This window comes from Protomyctophum bolini (assembly GCF_963924005.1).
Source record: "Protomyctophum bolini genome assembly, chromosome: 6".
Classification (NCBI taxonomy): domain Eukaryota; kingdom Metazoa; phylum Chordata; class Actinopteri; order Myctophiformes; family Myctophidae; genus Protomyctophum; species Protomyctophum bolini.
The window spans coordinates 46,579,617-46,603,639 of record NC_137867.1 but is presented as its reverse complement, the minus strand read 5'-3'; the positions used below and the strand labels follow the sequence as shown (position 1 = coordinate 46,603,639).

General features: G+C 44.2%; 1 protein-coding gene and 1 pseudogene across 2 annotated transcripts in view; both read left to right on the top strand.

Annotated features, from left to right (window-relative positions):
- LOC308317690 (calcium/calmodulin-dependent protein kinase type II subunit beta-like) overlaps positions 1 to 9,186 on the top strand; it is a 69,374-nt pseudogene extending 60,188 nt beyond the window's left edge. Inside the window, exons 17-19 of the transcript XR_013966203.1 lie at positions 2,717 to 2,811; positions 3,801 to 4,037; positions 6,547 to 9,186. The product of XR_013966203.1 is annotated as a calcium/calmodulin-dependent protein kinase type II subunit beta-like (transcript). The remainder of the gene's footprint in view (positions 1 to 2,716; positions 2,812 to 3,800; positions 4,038 to 6,546) is intronic.
- Positions 9,187 to 17,023: 7,837 nt separating this feature from the next.
- The window catches only part of LOC308317687 (2-oxoglutarate dehydrogenase complex component E1-like), a 64,574-nt gene continuing 57,574 nt past the window's right edge, over positions 17,024 to 24,023 (top strand). The window contains exons 1-3 of the mRNA XM_080766893.1: positions 17,024 to 17,185; positions 21,455 to 21,676; positions 22,824 to 22,911. Coding sequence (XP_080623019.1) covers positions 17,144 to 17,185; positions 21,455 to 21,676; positions 22,824 to 22,911 — 352 coding nt within the window. The 5' untranslated portion in view covers positions 17,024 to 17,143. The remainder of the gene's footprint in view (positions 17,186 to 21,454; positions 21,677 to 22,823; positions 22,912 to 24,023) is intronic.

The window sequence follows — 24,023 nt, the reverse complement described above, 5'->3', positions numbered from 1 at the left end:
TCTGCTGGGCGCTCCGTACAGACGTGGCTCTGCTGCGGGGCAGACGCGGCTACGCCGTTGTCGCTGTGGAGCACGAGCTGTTCGCCTTCGCCGACTGCAACGCGACTGACCTGATGGAGGTGCACGTCTTCAACACGGTGTCTTTGCGCTGGAGGAAGTTGGCCCCAGCGACGCCCGGGATGCGCTGGGATCACTTCCAGGTCCCGGTGCATTACGAGAGGCACACAGCTGTGCTGATTGATACCGTCGTGTACATCTGGGGAGGGCCGAATCATCACTGCGACATGCTTTATGCCTTCGATGTCGACGCCCACAGGTGGTTCACACCCGACGTCTCTGGGACCGTGCCGAAGGCGAGACAATTCCACTCGGCCTGCGTGGTTGGGAAGGCTATGATTATCTATGGAGGAATCACCTGTCCGCCATCGTCGACCACTCGTGACATCTATAAGTTGGACACCAGCACCATGCTCTGGTCTTTGATTAACACCAGCGGCTCGCTACCAGAAGCCCGATATGGTCACTCTGCAACCGTCATCGGGACAAAGATGTTTGTTTTGGGGGGCTGGGGGACCGACGTCATCAACGACGTCAGTGTGTTTGACACGGAGAGCAACTCCTGGCTGACCACGCCTTCTCCACAGCCTCATCCGGTTGGACGCCAGGGTCACTCGTCTTTTACCTACAACGGGGAGTTGTATGTATTTGGCGGCTATAAAAAGGGTCAGACCTTCAGCGATCTGTGGAAATTCAATATAGAGACCTTCTCCTGGAAGAAGGTCGAGCCCAAGAGAGAAGGGGGGACCCCGTCTGGGGACCATGGGATGTGCTGCTGCGTAGTGGGGGACTGTGTCGTCTTTGTCGGAGGATACGTCAAACCCAATGAACTGTCCGTCTTAGACTTGAGTCCTAGTCTGAAGACGCTGTGTAAGCTAGCGGTCATTCAGTATGATCCGGAGCAGTCTGGACTCCCGCCCAACATCGGGTGGGAACTGGCAGCCATGACTAAAGGCTAACCCTACCAAACCGTCAATCTCCGACTGTTGTGTTAGCGAACGTCCGTCCAGGAACTGGTTGGAATAACGTGTCCCTTCCACATGCTAGGTCCAACTGGGGAAACTCCCCCCTGTCAGGTGAAAAGAAGCAGCTTGGACTCCTCATGCATAGAAGGAGGCATGAGGTCAGTCCGCTGCCCCCCCCCCCCAGGTTGGCAGAGGAAGTGTAGCGCCCAGGATTTACATTAGATAATTGGCACTGGGTGAAAAGAAAACTGGGTTACAAAATCGTGGGATAAAACTTTAGAGGGAAAAAAAACCAAAGCCCTGGTTGGAGAATTCCCACTGTATATTACGTCCACGTTACGTCAAAACCCTATAGTCACATTCATTTTTTTTTTCTATTCATAATTTTGTAACCCACAATTTTGTAACCCATTTTTTCCACCCATGTGTCGCTCTACACTCCCTCCGCCAAACTGGGGAGAGCAATGAACTGACCTCATGCTTCCTTCAACGCATGAGCCCCTTCTTTTCACCTGAAAGGGGGGGGGGGGGGGGTTTCTCTGGTCGGACGTAGCGCGTGGAAGGAACACATATATCTTTCCCCCTCCATCAGGCGCCCCGGCTGGCCAGGGGGAGGCAGTATAGAGACCAGTTCCTTTTCCCCTCCATCAGGCGCCCCGACTGGCCAGGGGGAGGCAGTATAGAGACCAGTTCCTTTTCCCCTCCATCAGGCGCCCCGGCTGGCCAGGGGGAGGCAGTATAGAGACCAGTTCCTTTTCCCCTCCATCAGGCGCCCCGGCTGGCCAGGGGGAGGCAGTATAGAGACCAGTTCCTTTTCCCCTCCATCAGGCACCCCGGCTGGCCAGGGGGAGGCAGTATAGAGACCAGTTCCTTTCCCCTCCATCAGGCGCCCCGGCTGGCCAGGGGGAGGCAGTATAGAGACCAGTTCCTTTCCCCTCCATCAGGCGCCCCCGGCTGGCCAGGGGGAGGCAGTATAGAGACCAGTTCCTTTCCCCCTCCATCAGGCGCCCCGGCTGGCCAGGGGGAGGCAGTATAGAGACCAGTTCCTTTCCCCTCCATCAGGCGCCCCGGCTGGCCAGGGGGAGGCAGTATAGAGACCAGGATTACTGCATTTGTTTTTTTTTGTGAGGCCACATATGCCCAAAATAATGTTTATCGGTTCGTCTTCTACACAGTATTATGCATGCCTATGAAGCCTTGTGTGTTTGGATGGTGACTCTAATGTGTCTGGTTGGTTTTTATGAATACTTGTGGATGTGACTTTAATGTGTATGGTTGTTTTTATGAATACTTTACTGTATACTATACTGTAATGTGTATGGTTGGTTTTATGAATACTTTACTGTATACTATACTGTAATGTGTATGGTTGGTTTTATGAATACTTTACTGTATGTATACCAGTAAGACGCGCAAACGCGGGAAGCGAACACGTCTGTGTGTCTGTCTGTATGTCTGTCTGTCTGTCTGTGTGTCTGTCCCGCTGTTACTGTATATGTGGACCTGGCCCCTTTTGTGCCCATATATGGAGCTGAGTGATTGCTGATGCAACACACTCCATATTTGGACGTATAGCGGGACAGACACACAGACAGACAGACAGACAGACAGACATGATCTGCTAGGTCTCATAGTAAGTGCTCACTGCGTTCGCAACTATACTGTAATGTGTAATGTGTGTGGGTTGTTTGCAGGAAGATCTGTGATCCTGGTCTGACATCGTTTGAGCCGGAGGGGCTGGGAAACCTGGTGGAGGGCATGGACTTCCATAGATTCTACTTTGACAACCGTAAGGCAGACTGCTCTCTGGACTTTTTTTTTTACTGGGGTTGTTATGGATGTATTTAATTAGTTCTACAAGTTCATGGCACGATGTGAGCTTGTAGGGCAACTATTTTCGCAGTGCGACAGAAATCACCTGCCTTTTTAAGTAGTTAAAATGAATCGTTACACCCCTAAATTAAAACTCATTCTATGCCTAGAGCGACATTGGACGACCTTTTATAAAAGTCCTAGATCGCCTATAGGATGACATCAAACGACCCCTTAGTTTATAATGAAGGGAGTTAAAAATGCACATTGTTTTGTTCTTGTTTCTTCTACAAATCTTGTCCCTTTCCCTCTGCTCCCTCCTCCTCTTCCTCCTCCTCCTCCTCCCCTCCTCTCCTCTCCTCTCCTCTCCTCTCCTCCTCCCCCCCCTCCCTCCTCCTTCCCCCCTCCTCTCCTCCTCCTCCCTCCTCCTCCTCTCCTCCTCCTCCTCCTCCCTTCCCCTCTACTCCCTCCTCCTCCTCCCTTCCCCTCTACTCCTCCTCCTCCCTTCCCCTCTACTCCTCCTCCTCCCTTCCCCTCTACTCCCTCCTCCTCCTCTCTCCTCCTCCTCCCTCCTCCTCCTCTCCTCCTCCTCCTCCTCCCTTCCCCTCTACTCCCTCCTCCTCCTCCCTTCCCCTCTACTCCTCCTCCTCCCTTCCCCTCTACTCCTCCTCCTCCCTTCCCCTCTACTCCCTCCTCCTCCTCTCTCCTCCTCCTCCCTCCTCCTCCTCTCCTCCTCCTCCTCCTCCTCCCTTCCCCTCTACTCCCTCCTCCTCCTCCCTTCCCCTCTACTCCTCCTCCTCCCTTCCCCTCTACTCCCTCCTCCTCCTCCTCTCCTCCTCCTCCTCCTCCCTTCCCCTCTGCTCCCTCCTCCTCTTCCCTCTCCTCTCCTCTCCTCTCCTCTCCTCTCCTCTCCTCTCCTCTCCTCTCCTCTCCTCTCCTCTCCTCTCCTCTCTCCACCGCGTCCAGTCCTGTCCAAAAACAGCCGTCCCATCCACACCACCATCCTGAACCCCCACGTCCACATCGTGGGCGAGGACGCCGCCTGCATCGCCTACATCCGCCTCACGCAGTTCGTGGACGGCCAGGGCCGCCCGCGCTCCAACCAATCGGAGGAGACGAGGGTGTGGCACCGCCGAGACGGGCGCTGGCAGACGGTTCACTTCCACTGCTCCGGGTCGCCCGCCTCGCCCCTTCAGGCATGAGGTAGACGCCATGACACACACACACACACACACACGCACACACACACACACACACACACACACACACACCACCCATCTTATGTTTATAAGATGGATCTATAGAGCGTCGCAGTCCCTCCCCCTTTCAGAACGTGGCCCAGGAAATGAATCGCAATGCATTTTTCCCCATAGGCTGTTCTTAAAGTATTTATTTAAAGACGGTTACGCCGCGGACAAAGCCAACTCGGATCGTGACAAATCATGACAATGAACACAATGTTTTGGTGCCGATCAAATAATTTATAAGAAGAAAGACAAAACAAATAGTGTTTGTGTCTCCTGCCTTTATTTTCTTCTTTCTAATGATTTGATCGGCCCCCAAAATATTGTGTTCATTGTCATGATTTGTCACGATCCGAGTTGGCTTTGTCCGCGGCGTAACCGTCTTCAAATAAATACTTTCTTGAAAAGCCTATGGGAAAAATGCATTGCGATTCATGGATACAGATTACGGGTACAGAAAGCATCGCCTTCTCCATATAAGTGTTTTACATGCTTCTAGATGAACGTTGGAGAAGAGGTGTTGTACTCTAGTCAGGGCAACCTGCCTAATGGCCTCCAACTTCATCAGCAGTGGTAGTGGTGAGGCGTCAATCAGGTTCAGCCTAGCTGTAAACTCGGATGTAATGTACTCAACCTGTTCTTTCCATTCCCCTGCGATATTAAATCCATGTCCTAGTAGGTAGTTGTATGACTCATGTAGGTCATACACACACGTATGTGCTGTGAGTTGATGGTGATCTCAGGGCGCACACACACACACAAAATTACAGCTAACTCCAAACAAACACCACAGGGTACACAGCCAAAAATATGTCACGGGTGTAAATTGTGTATGTAATTTTACAATTTTTATACGTATTTATTCTAAGAAACAACCTTGTTTGAGACTCCTATACGAGACAAGAACGCATCGCATAATGCTGCGTGGAAGCAGGCAACTTCCTGGACCTTACACAAATAAAGACCTGGAATTGGACTGGAAAGACACTGTAACAGGCTGTATCAACCCACAGACACGACCGGTGTTCTATTTAATGCCTCCGAGTACAGATCTAGGGTCAGATTTACTGATTATCTGTCACTTTTGAGTGGTGCAAACACTCCTATAGACAGCTGGCTGTGTCCCTGGGTCTGAGCACGGAAATAGCATATTTTCACCACCGCAATCGGCCCGGCCCCCTGGGCATCGTTCCTGGGGGTCTGGATGTTCCGGAGACCCCACACACACACACGGTAACACTATTTCTTAACCGTTTCGGACGCGGGGCACACAGAGTTGCACCACTCAGTTCACACGGGTGTGATTTTTTCTTTTTTCTTATTTGATCCTGGAAAAGTGACAGATTTGGAATATGAGGTTTATACCTGACGGAGACGATCGAATGATGAATAGTACATGTCATTAGATAAGCATTGCAGGTGTCATCATTTCATATCTAGTTGCAAAATTTGAAATGTATAACCCTTTAAGTGCCGGAAGTGCATCAAAATAGAAGCTCCCGGGGTGCCAGAGTTGTCTGAGCGCTTTTACTCTGAAAGCCATGAACCGGAAACACTTTCTTAAAAAAGTTGACTTGACAAAGGGACCTCACAATCTCCGATCATCTTAATATATTTATATACGCTCCAAAAAGCGTTCATATTTTGCGGGAGAGACGGATGAGGAGCAGTAATGAAGCGCCAGCATATCGATCCATTCATCACCACGGAGAGCGCCCTGGATCAGGAGATACGAGTCATTCTTTCCGCCGCGCTAACATGGGAGTCAATGACAAGCTAATAGTTGCACAGAGCGTTAGCATACGGCAAGCGAAAAGCGAAATGCCAAAAAAAAAAATAGGAATAATTCTGAATGTTCTTATCTCGCCCCGTGTCGTTTGGACGTCGCTAGGACGTCCACAGACGTCTAAGGCACCTCTCGGTTCCAATCCTTATGACGTTTCAGGACGTATTATGTACAAAATGTGTTTAGATGCACTTTACACCTTTGTACTTTCCTTGTGTAGGCTATGTATGTTTTTAATACTTTGTTTCCTAATGTAAGGCAATGTTTTGTTTTATATTTTTATGTGGGGACTACCTTATCTATCTTTATCTATCTATACAGATCTACAAGCTCATAGTGCAGCACCGAGTGCCGCACTACAAGCTTGTAGATCTGCTATTTGTTGAAAAATTGTGAACATTTGGCGCAAATCTTTGAATATATATTCTTTCAGAGCGAACGTTTTTTAACTCAAATCTTTGCTTCTGGGAGGGTCCCTGGAACAATATTTTCCTATGGGGGTCCACGGCTAAATACAGATAATTCTGTGGGTTCTTGACATGAAAAAGGTTGAGCGTCACTGACATAGAAACATCATTTTTTTTAAGAAAACTGTTTTATCTGCCAAAATGGGTTAATAATATGCATTGTCCTGTCCAAATTGAAACAAATAAAGTAAAGTAAATGTCCCTTCTTTTTGCAGGACGGTGATGCTCCCCTTAGAATAACACGAAAGACATGATGGAGAAAGCAAAAAAATAAAAAACGGGAACCAATACTAATACAAAAGGAGAACCACCACCAACCAGTGGATGAAAAGTGGGGATCAAGGTCTGGCCTCCTCACAGAAATAACTTTGCTCTTCCCTTTCTCTGTGTGTGTCAAAAGTACAAAACCTCAACGGTTTAGGACATAATAGGATTATGTTCTTCACTGTTTGCTCTTCCAAGAACAAAGATATTCACCATAAAGACCTCTACAACCCCTCGCTACAACAACAACCTGCTACGACATCTCACGTGAGTCAGGAACACTGCTGTGCGTATATGCCATCCGTCACTAGTGTGGAATAGTGTTCATTTTGACAGGAAAATGTTGACGTATAGTTTTTTTTTAATAGTCACGGTCTTTTGATTAACATTCCATTTAGTCATCGGTCGACTAAAATCTGCAGTTAATTTTGTCGCAAAAAAATGTATTTTGGCGCGGACCTCGATTGCGCCGTAATGACTGCTTTTTACACTTGGTTGCAAATATCCAATCTACAAGCTCACAATGCGTCGCAGCGCGACACGCTGTGCGCTTGTAGATCTGCTGTCGATAAAATCAACACTATAGTGTGGAAGACGTTCCCATTGGTTTTTTGTTTTCGTTTTTTTACATAAGTAAGAGTAGCAATAGCACAAAGTGGAAATATATGATTTGTAACAATGACCAAAATCTACAAAGGCACTTGTAAACTTAAGTAAAAACAACACCCACAACAACACTAAAACAATCTTTGCCTCAGGCTCTGAGATGTAGTTGAGTAGAAGCATAAAGCATTGGGGGACGATAGCAGATCTACATGCTCACAGTGCGACGCGTCGCGTCACAACGTGAGCTTGCCGATCGGCTACTTTCCTGCGAGAGCTTTCTCCCCACAAATTACAGAAAATGGAAAACACACGAGCATAGAGCCCTGTGGGACCCCGGTGCGTAAAGTACAGACCTTGATTAAATGTTCTTAGTTAGTTTCCGCTGCTGCACAGTGTTCCAAACTCACACGCCATCACTGACTCGCTCACAGCATCTCCTTTCAGACGGATCTACAAGCTCACACAGCCGTCGGCTTGTAGATCTGGTCTTAATCCCGGCGAGCATTAAGCGACATTATACAACGGGTCGTTTCAGAGGAAGCAATCTGATTGGTTGAATTATCAGCTTCTAGCCGTTCCTTAAACCAGCGCAAAGGAACACCTACTCAAAACATCGATTTCAGCTGTGTTTTTTTCTTTTCTCCCAGAGCGCAGCAGACGCTATAGGTGGCTAGGCTATAGCTAGTTTCTTGGGACTGTTGTGGTCGTAGTGACTACATCTGTCATTAAAAAAATATATAATAATTTTCCGGCGATTTCCTATACGGCACCGCAGGCGCGCATTAATTAATGACGACAGAGAACACCCTCCTCTCGTGTAATATCGCTTAATTGACAAATCTCCCTCTCATTCAAAGAAGACTGATTTTTATGAAAAAATGCACTTCTGTTTCTCAACTCGTATAGCAGTACGATGGTGAGTCATGGCATTACCGTGACCGCGGAAACATATAGCAGTCGATCTACAAGCTCACACCGCGGCTGAACTCGTAGATGGGCTGCATAAACACGTACCGTATGAATCATATTAATTAATACTTTCATCAGAGATTCATCGTTTCTAATTCCATGAAAATGTACTTCTGTTTCTTACTAGTATATAGTATTTTGACGACGACTGCTGTCTATTTAAATTGTAGAGTAACTCTAATGGTTGACTCTTTCTCTGACACACACACACACACGCGCGCGCACACGACACACACACAGACACACACACACACACACACACACACACACACACACACACACACACACACACACACACACAACACACACACACGTGACGTTACGTACGTCTTTCCCCCGTCTACAAGTTGAGCATGACTTCTACGTGTTACACCAAGGACTGTTTTTCTGCATGAATAAGTCTGCCTGCGTTTAAAAATGGATTCTACAGTAACCATATATCACAGTGACTGGACCTTGTTTGTTTTTTGATACATAATGTTTTTGGGGTTTTTGTTTTGTGGAGGTTTTAGGCCGACCGCCGTACTACCTATAGCTGCATAAAAACCTATTGAGTGGTGTACCAGAACCTGAACCCTACACAGCCAAAAACCTCAATGTTGATATTAGTCGTTTCCGATACGATAATTATAGTATCGGGGGGGGAAAAAAGTGTTGTTATCGGCGAGTCTACCGTACTGTATATATGCCGGTCCGATCATGCCACGCAATTTATCACACGATGGTGTTTAATTTATCATAAACACTTATTTTAGATTTTTGAATTGAATGCTTGATGTTGCACTACTGTTTTATACTCTTTAACTGTACTATTTACATGATTATTTTACTAACTTGTGTCCGCACTTTAACAATTATTAATGGAATTGTTATGTGTTTCCTTCCTAGATTTGTTTTTAAATTGCGCATCGGTGTCGGATCGGTATACTCTGTATCGACCCCGGTATGCTCTGTATCGACCCCGGTATGCTCTGTATCGACCCCGGTATACACAAATTGCGGATATATATCGGTATGGGGAGAGATATAATGGTCGGGTTGTTCGGGAACATCTCCAAATCAGTCTGACGAGTGTATTTGGTTCCCTATAAACTCTGAAGGGTGCAACAAATGGACCCATTTGTTTTCACCCTTTTTTTTTAGAGGTAAATTAATTAATTCAATGAATTAAAAAATAATTCATTTTAGGGATTTTCAATTAATTAATTTAACTGTGTAGAGACAATTGCAATGGACATCACGTAGCATGCCAAACATGTTAATGTATACTGTTGTTCTTATACTTGACTCTCCGTGTATAAACACTTGAAATGAGGAATTATAAATATGTTTAAAACTAATAGTAATGCATCGTTCGTTACATTTAAAAAAAAAAGAAGAAAATATAAACTACAGCTGCATTGAGGTTGACTTAAACTACAAAGTATCGTGGGTGGTATTCTGTTGCATGATAATCGACATGTTGCTAACTGTGCTAAAAGTTACAGATTTAACTTTTTTTTTTATTGACAGCAGGCAAACTGCTAGTATTATTAACTACTATTTTCCGACCTCTATAACAGCATAAAGACTTTTTTTTTAATTGATATTTCGGTATGTTTGGGTGATTATAGCATGTATTTTTTTTGTTTTTGTTTTTTTCATTACTTTTAAAGAACCACTGGTTTTGAAGTGGTTCTGGAAAAGGCGAATGGAAAAGTACACAATTCAAGCTCAAATGATTTATTAGAAAAATGCAATTTGTGCCGATGAATAATTAGCCCTGGTCCAGGATTGGGCCAAATTAACCTGCAATGTGTATAATTGGCACACTGGTGTTTCACTGGTGTTGTGTGTGTGTGTGTTCAGTAACGGGCGCATCTCCAGCGCTTTTTAGTAAACAGAAAATACATTTTCAGGTCGGGATAACAATTTCATCCAATCAGAGAGAGAGAGAGAGAGAGAGAACCTGGGGATAGTTGAGAAGTGATGACACTTAAGAAATGAGCAGAACAAAATTGGATCTGTGTCCAAACCACCTGGCAATGTATTCTCCATTTATTAATTATGTGCATAGCAAGTTAGCAACGTTTACTGACAGAATATGAAGGTTTAACCTTTGCACAACAAAAAAAATAAAAAATCCATAAAATGGACTGTATGCCATTTTTGGAAACTAGCAAAAACACGGCAGATCTAACAAGCTCACAATGCTCATCACAAGCTTTGCTGATCGGCTGTTTTCTTTTATTTTGAAATTCATCTCACATTTAGCCAGAGACGAAATGGCTCATTTTGAAGGTCCTTGAGGTATTGAAAGGACCGAAAGAAACACCATTATCGGCGAGTGAAATGCGGGCCATGTCAGGTCAGCCCCCCCCCCCCCTCGCAACACATAATTATATGCAGAGTTTTTTTTCTAATATATATATATATATAATTTTAGTTGGGGCCCCCGTTGCAATACTCTTACTATCCACAGGAGGGCGCCAACAACATACACTTAAACATTCACGCTGTAAGCAGGCCTTGCATTAAATGGTGTGTGTAACATTCCTTAACTATAATACACCTGTTGATATTCTGTTGCTTACATTTTTGAGTGGTATAACTGTACACGTGTAATTGTCACAAACGACAAGCAGTCCAGGGGGGTTCGTTGTGTACTTTGTGAGACTGGCAGAAACAGTAAACGGTAAACATTAACACCCATATATACTGTACATGGTGCTAGGACTGATAAGCAGACAACGGTTGGACTGCAGAGGCTGTAAAAAATAATAATATGTGATTGAGTATATACAGTACTTATGAGTGAGTGTGTTTTCGCAGTTGCATGACGTGTAATACGATACTGATATTACCAACTTTGTTGCTCCTATACTGTGTTATGGCTTTTTGAAGATCTGTCTTTTGGAGCTGTTTGTATGCAAATATATATATATATATATATATATAGCATTTTTTTTGTTTGCATTTTTTCCCCTCTCGGTTGAATGAAAAGGAAGTGATTGATATATAGCTCAATCTCTGTAACATAATGCTCTTAATGGGAAAAACAAAGTGTATTTGGTTGGATTTTTTTATGACAATGATTCTTCCGACGTGTTATTTATATTTATTATATTCTCAGTGCTGTCAGTTTAAAAGCAAAAGTGAAAAATGTTTATCAATGTGAAAACGAATAAAATTGAAATCATATCACTCATTCTTTTTGGTCTACTACGAGTATATTGTGTGTGTGTGTGCGCGTGTGTGTGTGTGTGTGTGTGTGTGTGTGCGCGTGTCTGCTTTGTCTGCCCTGCAGTGGTGGAAGAAATATACTCACACATGTTTTACTTGAGTAAAAGTACCACTATACTGCAATGTAGAAATACTACGGTATTCAAGTATTCAAAATGTACTTGAGCAAGGTTCAAAAAGTACATTGAAATATACTTAAAAGTATATGTAGTGTTTTTGAGTGGTGCAACCACTCCTACAACCAGCAATGTCCGTGTTCACCTATGTGTTCACCTATGTATACGTATTAATGAGCACGAGTACAAGTAGGGGCGCCACTCTGAGTGGCACCACTCGGTTCACACGGGTGTGATTTTTTATTTACCCAGGGTATAGTATAGCTGAGCACATGTGCTCATTTTCAGCAACGCCCTCCACATAGAAACACACAGACACATCAATATATAGTGTGTGTGTGTGTGTGTGTGTGTGTGCGTGCGTGCGTGCGCGCGCTTGTGTGTGTGTGTGTGTGTGTGGCTGTGTGTGCGTGTGTTTGTGTGATCGTGCGTGCGTCAGCGTGCATGCTTATCATTTGAAGTGAAGGTGATGACACATGGATTAAGCAGAAAGGTCAACCTTTGCACTCGGGGGCAAAGTTGAACTGTAGTCACTCTGCATCAATAAAGTCAGGTCAGACTGAGTCGTGTAAGGTCTGGAAACTGCAAAGTAAGCACATGTTCTATATCTGTTCTACACCGCAGTCATGGTTCCCAAAGTGGGGTCTGGGGACCCCCTTAGGGGTCCTTGAGGGAGTTCCAGGGGGTCCCCGGACCCCTATACTGCAGCTAAATGATAAGTTTGGAACCAAGTGGACCCGTTAGTAAACTCGAGAGTTAAATTAACATTGATTGTAGAATAAACTGAGGGTCCCAGAGATATAAATGTCATTAAATGGGGGTCCGTCTGTAGCCTATAATCATTTTAAACTGTTGAGAATAAACGGGTTGAGAATCACGCACTATAGCCGTATAAAAATCTTCTCTTATGGGGGTCCCTGCATGGCATTATCTCTTCAAATGGGGGTCCGTGGGCTAATTAGTGTCAATTTGGGGGTCCTTGACATGGAAAAAGTTTGGGAACCACTGTTCTACATAATGAGCCCGGTGTGGTTCTAAAAGTGGGGTCTGTGGACCCCCAGGGCAGTGGCCTCGAGGTTTTTTTTTATTCAATAATTTCTGTTTCACATCATCTCGTTTTCGATGGGGTCCTTGAGCACACAACACACAAAGGGGGTTTCCCACTTCAATGATTGACAGGAACCAAATGGACCCTTTATTATTGCTGTCTGTATAGCTCATTTATGATGAATTGAAAATGGTGGACCCTGTTTTAACCCATCTAAATCATGACAATTTCCGCAATTACCATTTCCGCAATTTCCGCAATTACCATTTCCGCAATTTCCGCAATGGTGGACCCTGTTTTAACCCATCTAAATCATGACAGTTTTCTGAAAAGCCTCAAACATTTTCATCTCAAGGACCCCCAAAAATATATGTAATTGGCCGCCGACCCACATCTTAAAATATGTAGTTCCGCAGCCATTTTTGTGAGTATATACCTGTTGTTTTCAGGGGAAGAGATTAGGTAGGCAGAGGGGAACAAGAGCAGAACAAGTAGGCTATAGACTACAGATTACAGAACCAATTCAAGGTCAAGTTTACAGGACAGTTAAAACTCTGAAAAATGCACATTAAATAATAAGAAGAGTTGATGATGATGCTGTCTATATGATGAAGCTAAGAAATATTTGAGGAAAAAGGTTACTATTAATATATTTTATATAGGCGTAAGGAGTTTTTTGGCCTGGAAATTGTTGTAGTCTAGATCAGCTGGCATTAAAGCACTGCACGAAACTGGAAATGAAAACGTAAGCTCGAGATAACCACTGAATAAATAGCCTAGGGCCCATAGCAGGCCTACTCATGTAAACTGAAAGTGTGTACAGTGTGTGTGTGTGTGTGTGTGTGTGTGTGTGTGTGTGTGTACACGCGTGCGTGTGCGCGCACACTGACTGACGTAGGGGGGCCGGCACGTGACGCGCATGGATCATTCAGTTCCATCATGCTGCAGGTGGTGATGAAACCAAACGGTGAGTCAGTTCACTGGACGGACTGACCTACACACTGTCTGTGACTCAGTGAGTCTGTCACTGTACTACTGATCACTGTGTGAGAGACACAGTGACCGCATCTAGTAACTAGTCCGTGTGTACATAATAATATCATTCACAACCAGACGGAATAAACAGCCTGCTGCTTCAACAACGGCCGGCTTCTAACGCCACACGCGCGCACGGTAAGTGTAGTATTTACACTGCTGCGTGAAATTATGGGCACTTTATACAGTTAATATACGGTCATATACAGGTGTGAGTGACGGTACATTTCGGGAGTTTACCGGAGTTTGTTTGGAAAGTTTAACGGGAGTTTCTCCTGTAATATACACATCCGTATTCCATGCATTCCATGCGCAGTGTGAAACTTGTAGCCTACAGTACACTATAGCAGACAAACAAACAAGCGCATTAGACACAGTGTACAAGTTAGTGTAGGCTACATTATGTATTAGTTTGTTCCCTAGTGTTCATTTATAAATGACACTCTTTTAGCTTTTATCAGAGTTAAATATGGTACAACATTATACGCGGGCCGTAGCCGTGTGGAGTATAGTGTAATGTCCAACCGGTTGTTGTTGAGAGACCATTTAGCAGCCCCATGGTCCAGCTGTGCGTGGACGGTAATTAAGACATTAAGGGGAAATGACAATTCTCCTGCGGTGCTCCTGTCATTTCCCCTTAACCAGACGGTACTGTTCCGAACTCTAGAACCTTCACAGCACCACCGCAGAGCCCCACTATAGCTGGCGCTAATAGTTATTAGGTTGTTTTGGGTGTTCTTTTGCAGCCTGAAATGATTATGTAACAATATGTATTGACCTGTATACTGTTGTCTATCGTTTGAACTGTAGGCTACCCATTATATTGTAGCCTACCCATTCTACAAACTGTCAATTGATACAAATATCAATCAATCATAATGAGCATTGGATGTCATAGTGTCTGACTGTTTAAAGGTAGGTGTGTTTTGTTTTAAACTAAAGTTATTGTTTATAGGTATCATTTAAAGGATGTACAGTGTAGCCTACCTTTAAACAATCAGACACTGTACACTTATACAGTACGTGTATGTAGGTGATATTATGTCTTTCTTTCTGTTTTTAAAAGTGTTAAATAGCTCTAAGAGGTCAACACATCTTTCCAGCTCTTTTGAATGAATGAATGTATGAATGAAACATTGGATTTGGAACAACCAACCATACATTTGAAGCTTAGATAGATGGATCTTTGTTGTCATTGTAAAAAGTACAACAACATTAAAAGTGCCAACCGATCAGTGCATCATAAACTATAAGACTATAAAAACTAATACACCAAGAACACACACATAACCGTACTTCATGTTATTGCACATGACATATACAGTAGGCTATTGCACAGTACACACTTAGTTGCAGCTGTTATTGCCCAAACCATTGTACTTAAAGGACCACTTCACCACTTTTCAACCTATCTTCATATCAAATCAAATTTTATTTATAGAACACATTTTCAAAGACCAGGAGGCCAACCAAAGTGCTGTACAGGAAACATGACACAAGTAACATAGTAAAACAAAATCAAAGCAACACAAAAGTACACAGGTTAATTAGGTCAAACATTTAAAGCCAGGGAGAAGAAATGGGTTTTTAGTAAAGACTTAAATAATATAATAGGTCCTCAATAATAATCATGAAAGAATGGCGCAATGTTTTTCTACTCAGGTCTGTGTCTCATAGGAGGGCTGTGGGCAGTTCAGAAACTGTCTTCCAGTGACATCATCGATGGGGAATACAAGCTAATAGAAACTGCAGGCTTTCTAGTCCTGAAAAGCTGCGAAAATGGAAGCCATCGTTCTCACGATAATGAAAATCGAAACATTTTTGTAAAAAAAAAAATCTTGTTTAAAAAACAATCTGCCTAATCATGATGTCACTGGAAGACGGTTTCTAAACTGCCCACAGCCCTCCTATATGAGACACAGACTGAGTAGAAAAAATCGTGCCATTTTATCATCATGATTATTAGTGAGGACCTATTATATGAAGATAGGTTGAAAAGTGGTGAAGTGGTCCTTTAACTTAAGAAACAGCAGAATAAAATATGTATTTTAGCAAGCTTGTATAACCCTGGGTACTCTGGTTGACCCCGGTTACTATGATTATATGGAGCTTTTACCTTTTTTTTTAAGTTTTAATCATAACCTCACTTTCTAATAACTCTATACAGACCCCCTGATGATGAGGAGCAAGGCTGACCCCTGGAGGACGACAGAGGAACAGCCGTGAGAGTCAACGACAACGCACCTTTTTATTGGATTCAGTCGCCAGAGGCAGCACGGCACTTTAGTTACCGCTACTAGAGTAAGGAGATATTATACAGTATACTGTAAAGGTACAGTAGAACAAAACAAACGGACCCTATAGGGCGTCAGGGCGGGCGAGGGAGAACAATAGAGACACACGTAAGCACCGTCGACAATGAACTGTGACACACAATAATAGTATTATTACACACCAACCAGAACGTAAACAACACAACGGTGTGTCCTCGCGGTATCCCACCCAGAGCTACAACCAAACCACGTTACGTATACGTACGTAAAAGTATAGCCTTCAACGAGGAGAAAGAAAAAAAGATAACCTCCTATACGAGGTTATGGTTGCTTTCCTCTGCGCGGTGTGAACGTGGACCGTATATAACCGGGAAGGCTATATATAGCTCGCCTTCGTTTAAAGCACGTACGCTCGCCCGCGGTTTTACATTTTTTCGCGCCGGGCCGCACGCCGACCGCTAGGTGGGGGCGGTTCTTATATTCCGTGTATTGTTTTTTTACAATTATTATTATTTACTGCGGATCAGGTTAGAAATAAGTTTAGGGTTAGGCATAGTTCAGAAGACTGTATAGGTCTTCCTTTTTAACTATTAAGTGTGCCCGGATCTCCGCTTTTTTTCATTAGGCATAGTTTTACTGAGGAATATAGCCTAGTATACGCTGAGGTTTCGGCACCGTTTTACTGAGGTTAAGGTATATTAGGTATAAGGTTAGGTTTAACCGTTTATAGGCATAGTTTACGTTGGTTACGTCTTTTTAGGAATATACCACCAGCAGGTATAGAGAGAGACGTTTCCACCGAATTAAACGCCAGAGGTGCGACTGCGTGTTGAGGCGAGCCGCTCTGCTATTCCTGTGGACGCCTGGAAGTGGTGTGTGGACAACTGGAGGTGGTGTGTGGACGCCTGGAGGTGGTGTGTGGACGCCTGGAGGTGGTGTGTGGACGACTGGAGGTGGTGTGTGGACTTGTGGACTCCCAGTGGGACTCGGGGAGACGATGCACCGGCTAAGGACTACGGTGGTGAGGCTCCGGCCCATCACAGCTCATGCTCATCGGACAGAGAACCATCATCCCAGACTGTCCTCCTCCTCCTCCCATCAGCCTCCTCCCAGACCCGGGGCGAGGCTGGAAGGACCTCCCAGACCCAGGACAACGAGGCTGCTGGAAGGACCTCCCAGCCCCAGGACCTTCGCGGTGCAGCCGCGGCGGAACCTCAGCACCTCCTCTGTGGCCGCCGAGCCCTTCCTGAACGGAACCAGCTCCAACTACGTGGAGGACATGTACGACGCCTGGCTGGAGAACCCCAAGAACGTGCACAAGGTTAGGTGTGTGTGTGTGTGTGTGTGTGTGTGTGTGTGTGTGTGTGTGTGTGTGTGTGTGTGTGTGTGTGTGTGTGTGTGTGTGTGTGTGTGTGTGTGTGTGTGTGTGTGTGTGTGTGTGTGTGTGTGTGTGTGTGTGTGTGTGTGTGTGTGTGTGTGTGTGTGTGTGTGTGTGTGTGTGTGTGTGTGTGTGTGTGTGTGTGTGTGTGTGTGTGTGTGTGTGTGTGTGTGTGTGTGTGTGTGTGTGTGTGTGTGTGTGTGTGTGTGTGTGTGTGTGTGTGTGTGTGTGTGTGTGTGTGTGTGTGTGTGTGTGTGTGTGTGTGTGTGTGTGTGTGTGTGTGTGTGTGTGTGTGTGTGTGTGTGTGTGTGTGTGTGTGTGTGTGTGCGTGTGTGCGTGTGTGCGTGTGTGCGTGCGTGCGTGCGTGCGTGCGTGTGTGTGTGTGTGGACTACTCGACCAGCGGGCGCTGTCAGGCAAGGGCCTATCTATATTATCCCATTTTGACCTGAGATCAGATTCTATAAAAATGTCTTCTACATCCTGACAGTTTTCTGAAAAAGCTATGTTTCTATGTCAGTCGTTCTTCTATTTTTCAAAAATAGCAGACCTACCTTGTAGATCTGCTATTTTTCAATAGCTAAAGCATGACATGATGCTAACACCAAAAGGAGTTCCCACCCAAAATGGGTTATTATAGGCTTTGGCCTGACAGCGTGTCGCGTGTTCGAGTCCCGTTCATGACGACCTTTGCTGCATGTCTCTCCCATTTTCTCTCTCTGTCTCTCTCTGTCTCTCTCTCTCCCCCTTCTCTCTCTCTCTTTCCTGTCTGTCTTCACTGTGACTATCGAAAAACAAAAACAAATCTTGAAAAAAAGAAAAAATAAAGTGTCTCAAAACAAAACTGCGCTGATGGGAAATGTTTTATGTATAATATTATGAAATGAGCACACATACACGAGGAGAGAAAATGAAAGCAGCTTCTTTTCATATCAGTGTCAAAACAAAAAACTGGCCATAATATTTACAGCCGGAAAAGCACAGACTTTATCATTCATGAAGGTACAGTACAACATGTACAGTTCTTTAGATTGTTGTCTGTGTACAGTCTAGAGTACTGTTCAAGGACGACCTCACCCAGTAACATATAACTGGTCCTCACTAATGCTCGTGATAAAATGACACTTGTTTTTAGTTTGTTTTATTCTGTTTCTGTCGGCACTCGCAGTTCCTGGGGGTGTTTGAGCAGCACTAAAACAGGTGTAAAACATCCAGTACATTTGGTGGTTAAACTCGTTTTGTTTTCAAATCTGTGGGACCGTAATCTAAACGGTAAAGTGTTAATTTAACGCCATTTGGTTCCTATAACTATCATTAATTTATGCTGGGCACCTGTAGCTGCAATTTGCAACACTAGATTGTTTGTTGCTTATTACATTGAGATGTTTGAGGATCACTTCTGTGTGGAAGGTTGTTCAGAAAATAACTGGGGTGAGGGTTGTTCAAATAGACGCAATCAATGCGTACAGTAGACGTGTGTGTGTGTGTGTGTGTGTGTGTGTGTGTGTGCGCGCGTGCATGCGTGTGTACTGTGCGACAGTAGTGTGGAGAAAGGTTCTGTCCAATGTGTGTGTGTGTGTATTGGAGCCTGGGAGGCTGAGAGCATGTTCTGGTGTGGCTGTGCATAGGTGGGTGCATGGCGGTGGCTCAGGGGTAGAGTGGCCGGATGGGAACCACAAGGTTCCCGGTTCGAACCCTGTGGGCTCCTCCCCCAGAGTTAGTGTCAAAGTGTCCTTGAGCAAAGACTGTGAACCCCTGATTGCTCCTCCTGATGTGCTGGTTGGTGCCTTGCATGGTTTCCGCCGCCATCGGTGTATGAGTGTGTGTGTGAATGGGTGAATGTAATGTACAATTCTTGGTGTTTGAAAGAGGATAAGTCAAGCTTTCCCTACAGGCAAGGCAATTTTATTTATATAGCACCTTTCATTCACAGAATTTCATTTACAGAATAAAAACTTTAAAATGAATACAGATTTATAATAGATACAATTAAAATAAGATATAGGAGCATATAAATTACAACAAATACTCCCACCTTTAATAGAAACACAGCTAATGTAAAGTCCAGGCAACACCTACCGTAGCTGTTATTAGACATCACTGGGATAGGCAATGTTAAATACATACGTTTTTAAATTGGACATAAAAACGGCTATGGTTGGGGATTTCCTAATGACTGCAAACTGCAATGTTGGTGAGTTTAACGTTGTTTAATACAAGCAGTGTTCTAAAAACACCTTCTAACCTAAGGTTTTCTGAAAATTCTTATTCAAAATGGGAAATAAATATATATATGTTGCTATATGAGACACCAGGTCTAGTGCTGAGCATAAGATGCAATGACCCTGGACCGATTTCAGGTATTCATCACCAACTTGTTTTATTTCTAAAAAAGTATCCCACGATTTTGCAACCCATTTTACACCCAGTCAATGAGTGACCTAATGTAATCCTGGGCGCTAGACTTCCTCTGCCAACCTGGGGAGGGCAGCGGACCGACCTCATGCTTCCATCTATGCATGAGGAGTCCAAACTGCTTCTTTTCACCTGAAAGGGGGTGAGTTTCCCCATTTGGACGTAGCGCGTGGAAGGAACACGTTATTCCAACCAGTTCCTTTCCCCTCCATCAGGGGAAAACAACTCAATAAAATGAGACACTGAATAATAAATAATATAATAAAGGGGGAAAAAATGTGTGGAAGTAACTAAGTAAGTCTTTCTGCCTACTGTATAATAATTTTGTTTTAATCTCTTTAACCCGTTTTGACCTGAGATCAGATTCTAAAAGTGTCTTCTACATCCTGACAGTTTTCTGAAAAAAGCTATGTTTCTATGTCAGTCGTTCTTCGATTTTTCAAAACTAGCAGACCTACAAGCTCGTAGCTATGAGCTATGAGCTTTTTACACCCAATTTTTTTTTTGATATATGTTTATTGGTAGTAGTTTTCAACAATGTAGTACAGTTTGAACATACCATATTTTTTCTCCCTCACCCCATCCCTCCCCCCACAGTTATCGTCATCATTAAACAATATAAAAAATAACAACAATTGAGTACAGACATACAAAAACAACCATGTATATTTGACATATAATATGAACAGTAGTAAACAAAAATTATAATTTAAGCACAGATAACAAAAACAATATAAATAACAAAACATAAAATAAAACAAAACAAAACAAATGCAATTATGAGTCGGGTTATTTGAGTTCAAAAGAGTTACAAGTTATGTTGGAAAATATTGTGTTGAATCGGAAACGTTGTCATACAGCACCCTCTATACAGAGGCGGCGGTGGCTCAGGGGTAGAGTGGCTGGATGGAAACCACAAGGTTGCCAGTTCGAACCCTGTGGGCTCCCCCAGAGTTAGTGTTGAAGTGTCCTTGAGCAAGACACTGAACCCCTAATTGCTCCCGATGTGCAGGTTGGTGCCTTGCATGGTTTCTGCTGCCATCGGTGTATGAATGGGTGAATGTAATGCACAATCTATGTAAAGCGCCTTGGATAAAGGCGGCGCTATATAAATGCACCATTTACCATTTTATACAGAGTTCTATCGTTATGAGGAAGCAAAAAGAACACACATAGTATTGGTTCAATTAGTCTGTCGGAAGTACCCTCAGATTCTCAAAGTAGGTAACGAATGGTTGCCAGCTAGAAAATAACCTTTCGGTAGTGCTGTCGCCTCACAGCTAGAAGGTCCTGGGTTCGATTCCCGCTCGGGGCGCTGTGGGTGCTGGCGGCGTGTTTCCTCCTCCGCGTCATCAGTGCCCATACCTGAAGGCGGGGTTGGCGAAAGGGCCTTTCTGTGTGGAGTTTGCATGTTCTCTCCGTGTCCCCTAGGGTAGGTACCCTCACAAAAACATGCAGTAATCCTGGTCTCTAAACAGCCTCCCCCTGGCCAGCCGGGGCGCCTGATGGAGGGGAAAGGAACTGGTTGGAATAACGTGTTCCTTCCACGCGCTACGTCCAACCAGGGAAACTCCCCCCTGTCAGGTGTAAAGGAGCAACTTGGACACTCAAGCATGAAGGAAGCATGAGTTAAGTCCGTTGCTCTCCCCAGGTTGGCGGAGGGTGTGTAGAGCCCAGGATCACATTAGATGATTGACACAGGGGTGAAAAATGTATATATATATAAAAAAAAAAGAAAAGAACCTTTCTGTTTAACCGTAAAACATTTTTTTTAACCGTATTCTTTCTTCTTCTTGCAGTCTTGGGACGTTTTCTTCCGCAACGCCAAGGCCGGCGCCCCCCCGGGGGCAGCCTATCAGAGCCCTCCTCCGCTGGGCGGGGCCGCCGCCGCCGCTCATCAGGGATTGGTCGGCAGCCACCAGCAGCAGCAGCAGCAGCAGGCTCTGGCGAGGTCGCAGCCCGACGTGGCGAAGCTGGTGGAGGATCACCTGGCCGTTCAGACGCTCATACGAGCTTACCAGGTGAATGACCTCAGAACGCCATCTTAACCCACTTCAGGACCTTTTGGTGTTATAGCATCATGTTATGCTTTAGCTGTTGAAAAATAGCAGATCTACAAGCTCGTAGCGCGCCACCGAGTGGCGCGCTACGAGCTTGTAGGTCTGCTATTTTTTTTTAATTCGAAGAACGACTGACACAATCGATTGACAATGAAACATGGATTTTTCAGAAAACTGTCAGGATGTAGAAGAACATTTTTTAGAATCTGATCTCAGGTCAGAATGGAAAACTGTCAGGATGTAGAAGACATTTTTTTAATCTGATCCCCTCTAGAATCTGATCTCAGGTCAGAATGGAAAACTGTCAGGATGTAGAAGACATTTTTTTAAATCTGATCTCAGGTCAGAATGCAGGTTAACCCAGTTCAGGACGGGGAAGCCCTTTGTTGGTGTTTTTATTAAGCATTATGTTTAGCCTTAGCTGTTGGAAAAATAGCAGATCTACAAGCTCATAGCGTGGCACAGAGTGCCGCGCTACAAGGTTGTAGATCTGATATTTTTTTGAAAAATCGTGAAAATGTGGGACAAATCTTTGAATATATATATTCTTTCAGAGCGAACATTTTAACCGATTTTGGACTCTAAAAACGCCTTCTAAGTCCTGACAAACGTCAAATATTTATATAGCAGCATAATACATTTTTTGTTTGAATACTGTACATACTGTACAGAACCCCAAAATGGGTTAGAAGTTAACACCAAAAGGGGTTCCCGTCCAGAATGGGTCAACTCAAATCTTTGCTTCTTGGGGGGGGGGGGTCCCTGGAACAACATATTTTCAGATGGGGGTCCATGACCAAATACAGATAATTCTGGGGGTCCTTGACATGAAAAAAAAGGTTTAGAACCACTGACATAGAAACACAGGTTTATCAGAAAACTGATTTAGATTAGAAGCATCGGCCTCAGGTCATTTCAGTCGACTAAATCAATTGTAGATTTGGTTCGACAAAAATCGTATGATACTTAGTCGTAACACGAAAACATTCCAGGTGACTAAAATGTGACTAAAACTAAATTAAAAATCAACACTCTGTGTTCCAGGTGACTAAAATGTGACTAAAACTAAATTAAAAACTATCCCAATCACCCCTGCTCTGTGTTCCAGGTGCGCGGGCACCACATCGCCAAGTTGGACCCGCTGGACATCAGCTGTGTGGACTTTGACGACGCCCCCTGTAGCTTCCAGAACGTTGGTGAGAAACGGCACATTCACTGGAAAATAATCGCAACCTTTTGCATTGTGAGCTTGTACAGTACAGTACAGTACAGTACAGTACAGTACAGTACAGTACAGTACAGTACAGTACAGTACAGTACAGTACAGTACAGTACAGTACAGCACAGTACAGTACAGCACAGTACAGTAGGCTACAGCACAGCACAGCACAGTACAGTACAGCACAGTACAGTACAGTACAGTACAGTAGGCTACAGTGCAGTGCAGTGCGTGGGGTGTTGTGTCTTTGATGAGGGCTACGTGCAGTGCATTACAGTACAGTACAGTACAGTACAGTACAGTACAGTACAGTACAGTACAGCACAGTACAGTACAGTAGGCTACAGTACAGTACAGTACAGTACAGTACAGTACAGTAGGCTACAGTACAGTACAGTACAGTACAGTACAGTACAGTACAGTACAGTACAGTACAGTACAGTACAGTACAGTACAGTACAGTACAGTACAGTACAGTACAGTACAGTAGATCGCCTATTTTCATTCAAATGGCCGAAGTGGTTAATGTACAATATTTGGATCCATTAATATACTTGGCATCTTTACCATACCATACCATCTTTATCCCATTTAGGCCTAAGGCCGATTCTAAAATCCTGACCTAAGGTTTCTGAAAAACTTCAAATATTTATATAGCAGCATCAAAAAAATTACATTTTTGAATACTGTACATACTGTACAGAACCCATATATGGGTGCCCGGCCTGAGGGGGTAAGATACCAATAGGGGTTCCCGCCCAGAATGGGTTATTTCTATAGCACATTTAAATAACGACAAGTTGTACCAAAGTGCTTTACAATAAAATAATAAAAATCACAACTTCATTTAAAAACAAACAACATACAGTACACAGTGTCACTTTCAACATCAAAAGCTCAAACTATGCTTGGAAAAGCCAAAGAATAGAAATATGTCTTGAGGCGTGATTTAAACACCTGAAGAGTGGGGGCTTGTCTTATGTGCAGAGGCAGCTCATTCCAGAGCTTGGGAGCTGCCACTGCAAAAGCCCGGTTCTTGTCTTTGACGGACAAGAATGCAAAATAATACCGAGTCATTTCTCTGTCATG